Consider the following 11,606-nt stretch of genomic DNA (forward strand, 5'->3'; position numbering starts at 1 on the left):
GTGTGTGTGTGTGTGTGTGTGCAGGATTTCTCCTCAGTTTTGGATATTAAAGGAAAAATTCACTCTAAAACACATTAAACATATTTAGAATCCAATATTTCTGATGAGTTGAGTGATGGTGGTGATAATTTGTTAGTCGGGGCTGTACTTCAGTTTTTCCTGCGTGAAGTTAGTGCTTGTGTGCCGCGCTGACCTCACAGGGTGACACACTGTGCGCTCCAGCGTTCCTGGGAAGTCCGTAATTACGAGTTGAGAAGTTCGTAATTACGACGTCAGAAGCGGTCGAGTCACTTTGGTCGGCGCAAGATAGCGGTGTATTTTTTTCTTAATAAACTACAAAAATCCAGCAAGGTTTTTTTAAACTCTTTTAATTTCTACAAAATGAAGAACAAAGCATGAGCATGAGGTGCGAGGTTTTTTATTTTTATGTTTTTAAACAATTTATGAAGCCATTGTAAATTTATCGTTACATAATAATTATCATAATTGTACAATGCTATAGTATTTTGTGCAGGCAAACACGTGTCATTGCTAAATACCCGTTCGATTTCAACAAATTTACCGTCAGCTACAGACGTCACATCCATTGATTCCACCGTGTTTTCTTACTGACACAACACCCCAACTCGGAAACTCAGTGCTCAAAGAATTCCCACTCATAATCACGACTTATGACTTTGTGGTGGCATTCATGTGCGTTCGACTCGTAAATACGATCTTTCGGACATGACTTGAACGCACCAAGCACTTCTTATTGCTAGCTGCACATTTTCCACAAACTTACGCTGCCTTCATGTGCTATCAGAATTGTCGTAAATACAAGTTTCCCACTAGGAAGTTGCACATGACTGACCCCTCATGTCATAATTACGACTGGGAAACTGGGATAATTTTGATACCTGAGTTTCTGAGATGGGAAGAGTCCTGAACTTTCAACATGGCGGATCAGAGTACAGTTTCTACAATGAATGACAGATTTTATTCATTTTTCTGAATGCAGCTAATTGTTAGCAGTGATTGCCGTTTTGGTTATATTCATTTATTTACACTATATCGGCAACCATTCTGTGCATGTCGTACATTTTTACACAGTGAAAATGGCATGTATTCGACTAAAATTCCATTATCATCAGCAGGCTAGCTAACGGAATGATATGTGTTACGGTGTCAAAAAAAAAAAAAAAAATGAAATATGTATGACTAAACCTGCAACACGTTCTTTTCTTGCTCACCATTTTCCAGTTACGTTCAACATTGTATTGAATGAGACCTTGGACATTGGACTCGAAGTTCCAGCAGCCATACGACACTGAGTCGCACCAGAGATTCGACTCGGCTAGTTAGCATTGGCGATCAACGAGAAGAGTTTGGAAAGCTGATTTCCGGTCGGGAATGCTCTGTTGTGTTTTAATGGACTTCTTGTCAGTCATTTTACAGACGCTCTGCGGGCCACCGTAGATCCTAGGGGCAGAGATTTATGTGGCATCTACTAAAACTACACTTACAGGAGAAGTGCACTTGAACACAGCTTTAAGCGTACTAGCTTGCAACCGATCTCAGGGACTCATAGAAGCCTTCGGTGCAACTTTAGTCAAAATCTAGCACAGATCTAATCAGAGCTCTGTGGATGCTTTAAAGGGATTCTCTATCTGCTCTCTGTCCCACATAGGCCCTCATTATGTTTATCACACACTTACATTTTGATTCCACATAATCTCTGTGTTTCTTTGTGTATTTATCGCCTATAGAGATAAACAAGGAGGCGTGGCCACCTCGTCCATCTCTCCAATGAGACCCTTAATTGCTTCAGACAGCCATACTGGATGCAACACTTTCACCATGACCACATGACCAAACTCTAATATGATTTTTTTCCATTCTCCTGGTATGCATTTCTGTGTTTCCCTGATATTACTCTGCTAACACATTGTATTCTTGCTTCCCTGATCTTTACTGCCATGTGTAGTATCACTATCCTCACTTCCTCCCTTTCTTCCGTTGAATTCCTACGGTTTGTTATCCCTGGTTTTCTGATTCCCGTTCAACTCCATCTGAGCTGTCCCGCATGCTGGAAGCACAAAAGAGATAAGAAAAAAGAAACTCGCCACTCTCTTATTTTGTGACTGAAATTGCAGAGAGAGAAAAAAATGCCTCACTTCCAACCGGTTGACTGGAAACTAGACCAAGGATGAAAGAAGCTCAAACTAAAAAAGTGAACACCTTTGACTGCCACTGAAGATTAATTATAAAGATTATTATAAAGTCATTCTGGGTGGATTTTACCTTATAACCTGAGTGCAATGTATATACAGTAATGGCACATCTAGCATAAATAGCTAATTGACTGTTGAGGAAATGTATTAAATAGTTAATAACTAGCAATACTGACAACAAGAAGAAAACTAGCAAAGCACTAACAATTGTTGGTTAGGATTATCCATTTTTTAAATGTATTTACGACATTTTACATTGCAAGTAAACAGAATACATAATCACCGTCGCCAAACTTTGACGCAACCTTATATTCATGTCTTTTATTCTTTGAAAGACTTTAAGGTTTAGCTCTGCTCGTCAAACTTGAAGTCTTTTTTTTTTTTTTGCTCAAGACCAAATTTTTTTCATTACTTAAGTAATAAGAAGATCAACATGTTGTGTGTGTATTCCATCCTGGCTGTTATATAACAGGGTAGAAATCCTGAGCCAAGGTTAGTCATAGTGTCTGTACAATTAGTCACTGTGGTAGAAATGAGAAATAAAAGGTTTATGGCAGATGCCCTTATCCAGAGCGATTTACATTAATCTCATTTATACAGCTGAGCAGTTGAGGGTTAAGGGCCTTGCTCAGGGGCCCAGCAGTGGGGTTTGAACTAATGACCTTCTGATCAATAGTCCAACAGCAGTCCTGCCACTGCCCTGTTACACCGTTAAACGACTTGGTGTTCCTATTATATGAAAACAAACAAAGAAAGATTTGAAAGATATTGTTTGATTTTGTTGGCGATAGCACTGATAGTGGTTATGTTTTTTAGAAAAAATGTATGCGTACTTTAGATATGTTTATTTTAAAGGTGCATTAGGTAAGATTTGTCTTTTTTTTATGTTCGCTAAACTCCTCAACCAGAATCTACGATGGCTACGTCCACATTAATCTGGATATAGATCTGAAACTATGCGTTTTCAAATTTATCTAGATTAATGTGGACGTAGCCTATAAAATGACTGACAGAAAGCCCATCCAAAACACAAACACGGGCCGGAAGTCAGTTTTCATGGCGGGTTTTTCTCAGCAACTAAGTACACTTTTGCTAAACCCACGGATAATAAACATTGCTTTTAGCATGTTCTGTATATCTTCCAGATTATTTGTACAAATAAGAAATAAAACAAATTGCCTATTGCACCTTTAAAATGTTTAAATCCAACGTTTATTGTAATAATCTCTGAACACATCTACATTCTCTTGTATTTCTGAATCATGTGACAAAACCAAATCGCCGCCGTGCTTTTAAATGCTGTGGTGTTTTTGAGCTTTCCTATTGGTCCAAATTCGCTCGCGCGCCCCCTAAGAACGCATTTGATTGGACACCAGGTTGCACGTGAATGGCGAATGCTTCCTGTTCCTCTCAGGACTAAAACAAATAGTAGAGGCAAAAAGAAGTTTAGCATTTCGATGTTATTGTTTCTGGAATAAAAATGACAGGAAGACAGCGCAGTTTATTTCAAGCTCTCCTCCTCTTCGTCTTGTTGTTTGTCGGGTTTGTTTGGGGAATTCGCCAGTTTCGGAGTTTGGATCATTTGCGGGCGAAAGCCAGCGATGAAACGCAAACCAGAGCCGTGAGGGAGCTGCTGACGAGATTGTTAGGAGAAATATCGCGAGATTTCGTCGTGTCCGTGAACAGCTCGCTGTCCCGTCGTGGTCTGGACGTGTGCGAGCTCCGTTCTGCGAGAAACGACCAGGTCGTGGCGGTGGGCAGCAGCGGCGTGGCGGCAGCCGCGGGCGTTTATAACTATCTGAAGTACTACTGCAACTGCCATGTGTCGTGGTCTGGAGATCAGCTGCGCGTGCCCCGACCTTTACCCCCCATCACGGGCGTTCTGCGAATCAGCACGCAGCACAGGTGAGCGGTGACGTCATCAAGGTGTCATCCATAGCAAGTGAAATCACACTATGCACTGCATTTATTCATTCATTTATCTTAAGTAACAGTGGGTCAGGGTCGGGGTCAGGGTCTTTGGTGGATCCTGGGTGCGAGGTGGGAATGGCAGGGTGAATGGCAGGATGAATGGCAGGATGACTGCAAGGATGATTGCAAGGATGGTGTTTGGCTGATGTGATCTCACTAGGTGCCAGAGGATTCCTCTCCTGCGCTTTGTCAAGCCCTGTCCTTTTCCCCAGCCTTTATCAAGTCAATCTGTTCATGCTGGTGTTTTGCCAAGTATGACCTTATAAGTGTTTATTAGTATCCAGGCCCGTGAACAACATGATACTGTATAAACCTGTTCAGTAAACAGTAGTAATGACATACCCGAAGTTAGATGAGTCCTGACGTCGCGTACAAAGGCCGCAGACCCTACCGTGAGCGATGAGAAAAGGTGAGGTTATCATGCATGCCTAATCTTTTGTTCAGTTATTGTTCCTCATTCCTGTCTATCCAGATTCAGGTACTACCAGAATGTGTGCACTCAGAGCTACTCGACTGTGTGGTGGGACTGGGAACGATGGCAGCGAGAGATCGACTGGATGGCACTGAATGGCATCAATCTGCCCCTGGCTTTCACCGGGCAGGAGGCGCTGTGGCAGGAGGTAATCTAACAACCTCTATAGTTTATCTGAAAACACATCATAGATAATATTTTATACATTATGAACTTATACCATGAACTTATATCTGTCTGAATACTCGACTGATTGGCTGGAAGGTGTGGATTCAAACTGTTTAACGGTTTAAATACAGTTCTAAACTATAAACAGTTGTAACCATAGTAACATACAGTTACAGTTGCATACAGTAGTTCAACTCTCAGCTTCATTATTAGTAGAGACGTGGCACAGACGCAGGTAACTCACACATGCACAATCTCTCTCTCTCTCTCTTTCTCTCTCTAATAACTATTTATTATAATTCATTCAAATAAATATAATCTTACTGCACTACTTTATCTGTGTGTGATTTAGAGTGGGCAGAATTGTAGATCTAATGACCCGTATATAAAATAACTAACAGAAATTAACCGTTTTTATCCTTTCAGTCATATTTTGATTATATTTTGATACATGAAAGACCCCTTTAACATGTCATTGCTGGCAAGTGGTATTGCACCACATGGTTCTTTGCCTCCATGTCATGCATTAAAATCATGTAATGTACACCTGACAAAATTAATGACAATACCAGTGACTACAATGACACTCACAGTGGTGACAACAATAATGACAGTAGTGACGACAATAATGCAACAGTCGCATCAATGACAACACTAGTGACAACACTCACACCAATGATGACAGCGTCTATAGTGACAACAACAAAGGCAAAAGCAATAAAGACAACAAAAGGGGCAATAAGATTTCTTAACTTGGTGATTATTTGTATGTTTATATTTTTCTATTTTTCAATACTTATATCTGAATTGTGTTTACACCTATGCTTGAGTTACAGAATTATCTAATTGTTACAGATTAGTGGACAATTACTGGTTGCTATAGAGTCGGACTCTTTCATACTACATTTGTCTCACTCTCGTTCCCTCATTCTCTCTCTCGGGCCGTAGGTTTACAGGTCTCTGGGTCTAAATCAGACGGAGATCGATGACTTCTTTACTGGTCCAGCGTTCCTTGCGTGGAATCGGATGGGGAATCTGTTTGAGTGGGGAGGCCCGTTGCCTCGGTCCTGGCACACCAAACAGCTCTCTCTGCAGGTGTGTGTGTAATTAACTATGTGCTAACTGAAGACATTTAAAAGGTCAAGTTGAAAAGTTGAAATTGTACACTTGGATCATTTTCTTCCCTGAAGGTTAAAATCTTGGAGCGGATGAGATCGTTGGGAATGATTCCTGTTCTGCCAGCTTTCTCAGGGATCGTGCCTCGTGGAATCATGCGGTAATACATAACTGCTTAATCTGCATAAGATGGAGAAAAATTACCTCTGTTGAGAGAGAGAGGTTCAAAAAGTGCAAAAGTGTGCATATCTGCAATACAAAAATGATGAAGAATAGAATTCATTTGTTGGGAAAAAAAAAGTTTAGTGTGTTAGGTTTTGATAATGAAGGTGTTTCTTCATTATCAAATAAAGATGGACAATTTGGGTATGTTAAAATGTTAATAATGAAAAATGTCTTTAGAAAATGTCTGTTCAAAAGGTTGCATTGGCCATTGTGAATGTGTTAAATATTCTCTACTAACTTATAAGTTCACCCTTCAGCTGTAATATGCGCTCACATTCAGTCCCTTTTTCTGTTAGAATTTGCCGGATGAAATGTTTTGGAATGTTAACTTGCTGCAGGACACACCCACATTTCATTTTTAAACTTTTTTTTTTGTATATGAATCAAAAACTGACATTGCAAAAGTTACATTTCCCATATAAAAGCAAACAGTTTTGGGGATGCAAACTTTTGCACTGATTTTCTAAATCCTGTTTTTTTTCCTTAGCTTGTTTCCCAAAGCCAACGTGACCAAGCTGGGGCCGTGGAGCCATTTTAACTGCACGTATTCCTGTGCATTTGTGCTGGACCCACGTGACCCGCTGTTCCTGGCAATCGGCTCTCTGTTCCTGTCGCAGGTGGTTAAAGAGTTCGGGACGGACCACATCTACAACACAGACACCTTTAACGAGATGACGCCTGCCTCCTCTGACCCAGCCTATCTGGCCTCAATTAGTAGCGCAATATTCTCCACTATGACCTCAGGTAACCTCAGGCACCCAAAAGTCTGTAATTCTTGCCTTTCTTTTCAAATTAAGGAGGTGTTTATTTGCAGCTGGGGTGAAAGACAAGTTGAAAAAGTGACACATGTTGCAGGCTTCCATGCTAGCATGCGCAAGTTCAGCATAAAATGTGTGTTTCAATTTCGATTGTTTGAAATGCATGCCAGCTTTGAGGTCTCTAAATATGATTAAACTGATACATGGATTATTCTTAATTCATATGCCATTTAAAAGTTTGGCATTGACCAATTCACCTTAACCTTTAGCTCTCTAAAATGAAGTTAAAGTTTTGTTTGAAAGACCAGAATGTTATTAGTTCATATCCCAAACCACTACTGATCCTTAACTTAAAGCTGTAGTGTGTAGGATTTTTGGTATCAGTTAATAATAAATTAAATAATAGACAGTCAGCGCTGTGTAGGAGATGTCAGGACGGAATGGGCACGAAATTTGCATGCATACATCATACCCCAACTTGGATACATCAGATTCAGGCAAGAAAGAAGTCTGACTACTTTGTGACAGACTGGAGCCAGGAGCCAATCAGGAAAGAGAAAGAGACAAAAACAATCCATTCAGCATATTTAAAGAGTTCAATATAATTCTATAATTAATGTTAATTGGGTTCAGGTTCGCATCTTTTTAATGAACAGGTAAGACATTTATTTATTTTCTAATTTGGCAGTGAATAATCCTCATTGTGGAATTTGTATCTTTACCCAGTTGTAAAGGTTTTTTTTTTTTTAATTTAAATAGTCACTAACAGGAGATGTATTTTTGAATCTGGAACTCGGTTAAGGAACTACTCAGCCATGAGTCACTTGGGCATCTGTTCGCTCTCTGTGTGTATATATTTGACTTATCTGTGTCATTTTATCCTGACATTTCTGACAGGCTGGAGAACAAAAAACCCACAAACTAGATCATAAAATACACAGAGAACACAGATGAAGTAATAACACACACATTGGATGTGAGGAGACATGACTGTGAGTCACACCGATGTTGCGCAATAGTGGATTTTTCCATAATTTTTCTGTAATACTGACAAAACAGGAATAGATAATTATATCCTGAGCTGCGAATACTAAGCTCATGTCCCAACCTTATACAACTGTACTAAATAGTTTGTTAGACTTGCTAGTATATTTAGTGCACGTAATGCTGTTTGAGAAGCAGCCTTGAATTCTGTCAATGTGTGACTGTCACAGCCCTCAGATTAATCAGTGTAGTTGACATGGACAAGGTGCAGCAAAACCCATGTTACATAATGTTTTCTGAATGTAACATACTGTTTGGTCTACTGTAATACTTCACTGGGTCTGCAACTGGACTGTAGTCTGCCAGTTGATGATCCCTGATCTAGATTGCTTAACTGAAATTGTCAAATAAATAGAGATTTTTGTTAAATGTTTCTTGGTAGTCCACTCATTTTGTCTTGCTTTCTCACAGTGGACCCACAGGCCATTTGGCTGATGCAGGGCTGGTTATTCATCAGCAACCCAGACTTCTGGAAACCTCCACAGATCCAGGCGCTCCTTCACGGCGTACCTCAGGGACGTATGATCGTCCTAGACCTCTTTGCTGAGTCCATGCCCGCTTTTAACTTCACCCAGTCCTTCTATGGCCAGCCCTTTATCTGGTGCATGCTTCACAACTTTGGAGGCAACAGTGGCCTGTTTGGCGCAGTGGAGCGTGTTAACTCTGGTCCTTTCGAAGCTCAGAAGTTCCCTGGTTCCACTCTGGTGGGCTTAGGCATTGCGCCCGAGGGCATCGAGCAAAACCCAGCCATCTACGAGCTGATGGCTGAGCTGGCGTGGCGCAAAGAAGCAGTCAATTTGACCGAGTGGGCAACGATGTACGCCTGGCGCCGCTATGGCACCACTAACGAGAGCCTGGCGCTTGCCTGGCGCCTGCTGTTTGGGAGTGTGTACAATTGTACCATTCCTGGGTACAAGAACCACAACAGGAGTCCTCTGGTGCACCGACCATCTCTAAAGATGCAGACTGAAATTTGGTACAATCCGAGAGACGTCTATGAGGCCTGGAAGCTGCTGTTGGGAGCGGCACCGTCGCTGATTTCCATTGATACATTTCGTTATGATCTGGTGGATGTGACGCGTCAGGCTGTTCAGCTCCTGACAACACAGTTCTTCGAAGAAATACGAGATGCATTCCAGGTTAGAGAAGTTAATTTTATTGGCTCTTTAATGTATGACTCTGTTGGAATCTATGTTTATTAATTACTTTAGTGATGTAGAAAATTTTTTTTTGTTTTTTGGCAAAAACCTAAACCTGAAAACCAAGTGCCAGAATTTTTTATTAATTTGTAGTACTGGAAATTAATTGACAAGCTATATGATAATGAGGAAAAATCAATGGTAATTATTTTCATATGTTTTATCAAACAATTTTTTTACATCAAATTTAATGCCCTACAATTAGGTCCAGAAGCTTCCAGAACTCCTGACAGCTGGAGGTATGCTTGTCTACGACCTCTTACCCGAACTGGACTGCCTCCTTTCCAGTGACGCACACTTCCTGTTGGGGGCATGGCTTGAGCAAGCACGCTCGCTGGGCATGGATGAACAGGAGGCGGAGCTATATGAGTTGAATGCCCGCAACCAGATCACGCTGTGGGGACCTGACGGCAATATCCTGGACTATGCTAGCAAAGAGTGGGCGGGGCTAATGGAGGATTACTACACGCAGCGCTGGAGGCTGTTTGTCAGCACTCTCGTGGAGTGTGTGGACCGCAGCCAACCTTTCAAGCAGGATGTTTTCAACAAGGCTGTGTTCCAAATCGAGAAAGGCTTCGTCTACAACTGGAAGAGATACCCCTCCAAACCGAGTGGGGATACGTACAGCATTGCTCTGAGGATATTTCTCAAATACTACCCACATGTTCTGAAGAGGTTAAAACCATAAACCACGTGAAACACAAAATCGGGCCGTAGGATCAATACTATATACAGTAATGTTTTAATGTAATACTACACAGATACTTTCTGTCTGCTATTTCCTGTCCTGTCAAAGTCGGATATTCTACAATTTGTTTTTGTTTTTCCAAGCCACTGATTCATTTCTTCAGTTTCAGGTCAAATTTTAGTTACTGCTGTACTATCACAGTCAAATTTAATGACATAAATTATTATAGAAGTATAAATATTTTGTTAGTCCTATTCAGTATTGATAGTGCACCTATACATTTAATGAATAAGTCCTAATATGTATCGTAATTGTACATTCAAGGACAGTACAAAAGAAGAATGCACAGATGACAAAAATATTCTAGTTGGGCTCCTACCCCTCAGTCTGTCTCCATCACTACGGGTGCACTCATGATTCACTGTGATGGCCAACAGGCATAAGGATACTGCCATATTTGGGTGACTGGCTCCTGTGTGTCCCCATCTGGGACACACTTCTTCACACACCTTATGGTATTTAGACTAGTGGTTGCATAACTCGGCCACTCGGCTGAAATCGTGGATTCTGGAACTGAGAATGTGCAGCATAGAAGCTCATGCCTGTCTTATAGCTCCAATAATTGATCTTTTTTGGGTGGAGGATGCAGTGTCTATAGTGGTGTCTGGGAAGATTTTCCAGGCTGACAATATTCCGGGAGTCAAACATCCGAAAACAAGTCTGAGTTGGCAACTGGCGTGTTCCACTCGAATATCGCTGAGTGGAATTGGATAGTAATGTGCAACCCGTGGCTCTGAATACACTCTCTTATACAGTACTGGTCACAGTGGAATTTGCTTTGCCACAGTGCAAGGATTTGAGACTTGAATAAATTTCAGAAATGACACCAGCAATGTTTATAACAAACTTTGAATTTAATTATGCTGTTAATAACCTTTAAACAAAGCACACCACAGTGTGAACAGTCAGGAGGTGTAGAGTCTTTATTTACTCTGCACTGATGTCTGTCTGTTTGCCCGCTTGTCTATCCATCAGTTATCGTCTTACTGCTTCTGTCTCTGTCTGACTGTTTGTTTTTCTGTCTTACTGGATGTCTGTTTCTTCATTTAAATATCTTTTTAAATGGAGTCTCAGCGAGAGGGGCACAAGTTCTTAATCAGACTTCAACCTTTAAGATCCTGAAGCTTGTGGCCAGAAAAGTATACAAAAGAAAACAGACATGCTGTAGCCCATGGCTAGAGCTTCTGAGTCTGAGAATATTATTTAGTGGAGATGTTTACAATACCACATTTAGTGATTGGTTAGAAGGCTGATTTAAACCAATGAAGAGGTGACCGATGGTCTTGTTTTCCACGCATTCCACTTTCATTTCTTAGTTTTCAGGCATTACTGAATTAAATGACTTAAATAAATGACTTGGGGGAGATGAAATGCTATTTTTGTACCACACTGAATAAAAACCATTCTTTTCCTATTGTTAATGTCTGTCTTTGCTATGTCTCCTCAGCTCACAACTGTAACAAAGTGTTTGGATAAACTATTTTAATTCCTGACTATTCAACAATTGTATCACTTAAGTGAAAACTTCACCATATCAACAGTTGCAAGCATTTTTATTCCATTTATGTGGAGTCCCTGTGTACGTTGTTACTGTAGAAACTAAACCAAAGGGAAATAAATTAATGTATTCATTTTGTTTCGTCTCAAGAAGCTTTGAGTATGTAGAATAATGTATATAATTTGTTTTTAGTT

The 11,606-nt window shown here is 40.6% G+C and overlaps 1 protein-coding gene across 1 annotated transcript; it reads left to right on the top strand.

The window, feature by feature from the left end:
- The first annotated feature begins 3,605 nt into the window (after positions 1 to 3,605).
- naglu (N-acetylglucosaminidase, alpha) lies at positions 3,606 to 11,550 on the top strand. Its single transcript, XM_026926891.3, has 7 exons — positions 3,606 to 4,118; positions 4,657 to 4,804; positions 5,773 to 5,919; positions 6,015 to 6,100; positions 6,653 to 6,909; positions 8,379 to 9,106; positions 9,372 to 11,550. The coding sequence occupies exons 1-7, from the start codon at positions 3,694 to 3,696 to the stop codon at positions 9,852 to 9,854; spliced, it is 2,274 nt and encodes a 757-aa protein (XP_026782692.1). The 5' UTR covers positions 3,606 to 3,693; the 3' UTR covers positions 9,855 to 11,550.
- Positions 11,551 to 11,606: the final 56 nt, after the last annotated feature.

This window comes from Pangasianodon hypophthalmus, chromosome 1 (genome assembly GCF_027358585.1).
Source record: "Pangasianodon hypophthalmus isolate fPanHyp1 chromosome 1, fPanHyp1.pri, whole genome shotgun sequence".
Classification (NCBI taxonomy): Eukaryota; Metazoa; Chordata; class Actinopteri; order Siluriformes; family Pangasiidae; genus Pangasianodon; species Pangasianodon hypophthalmus.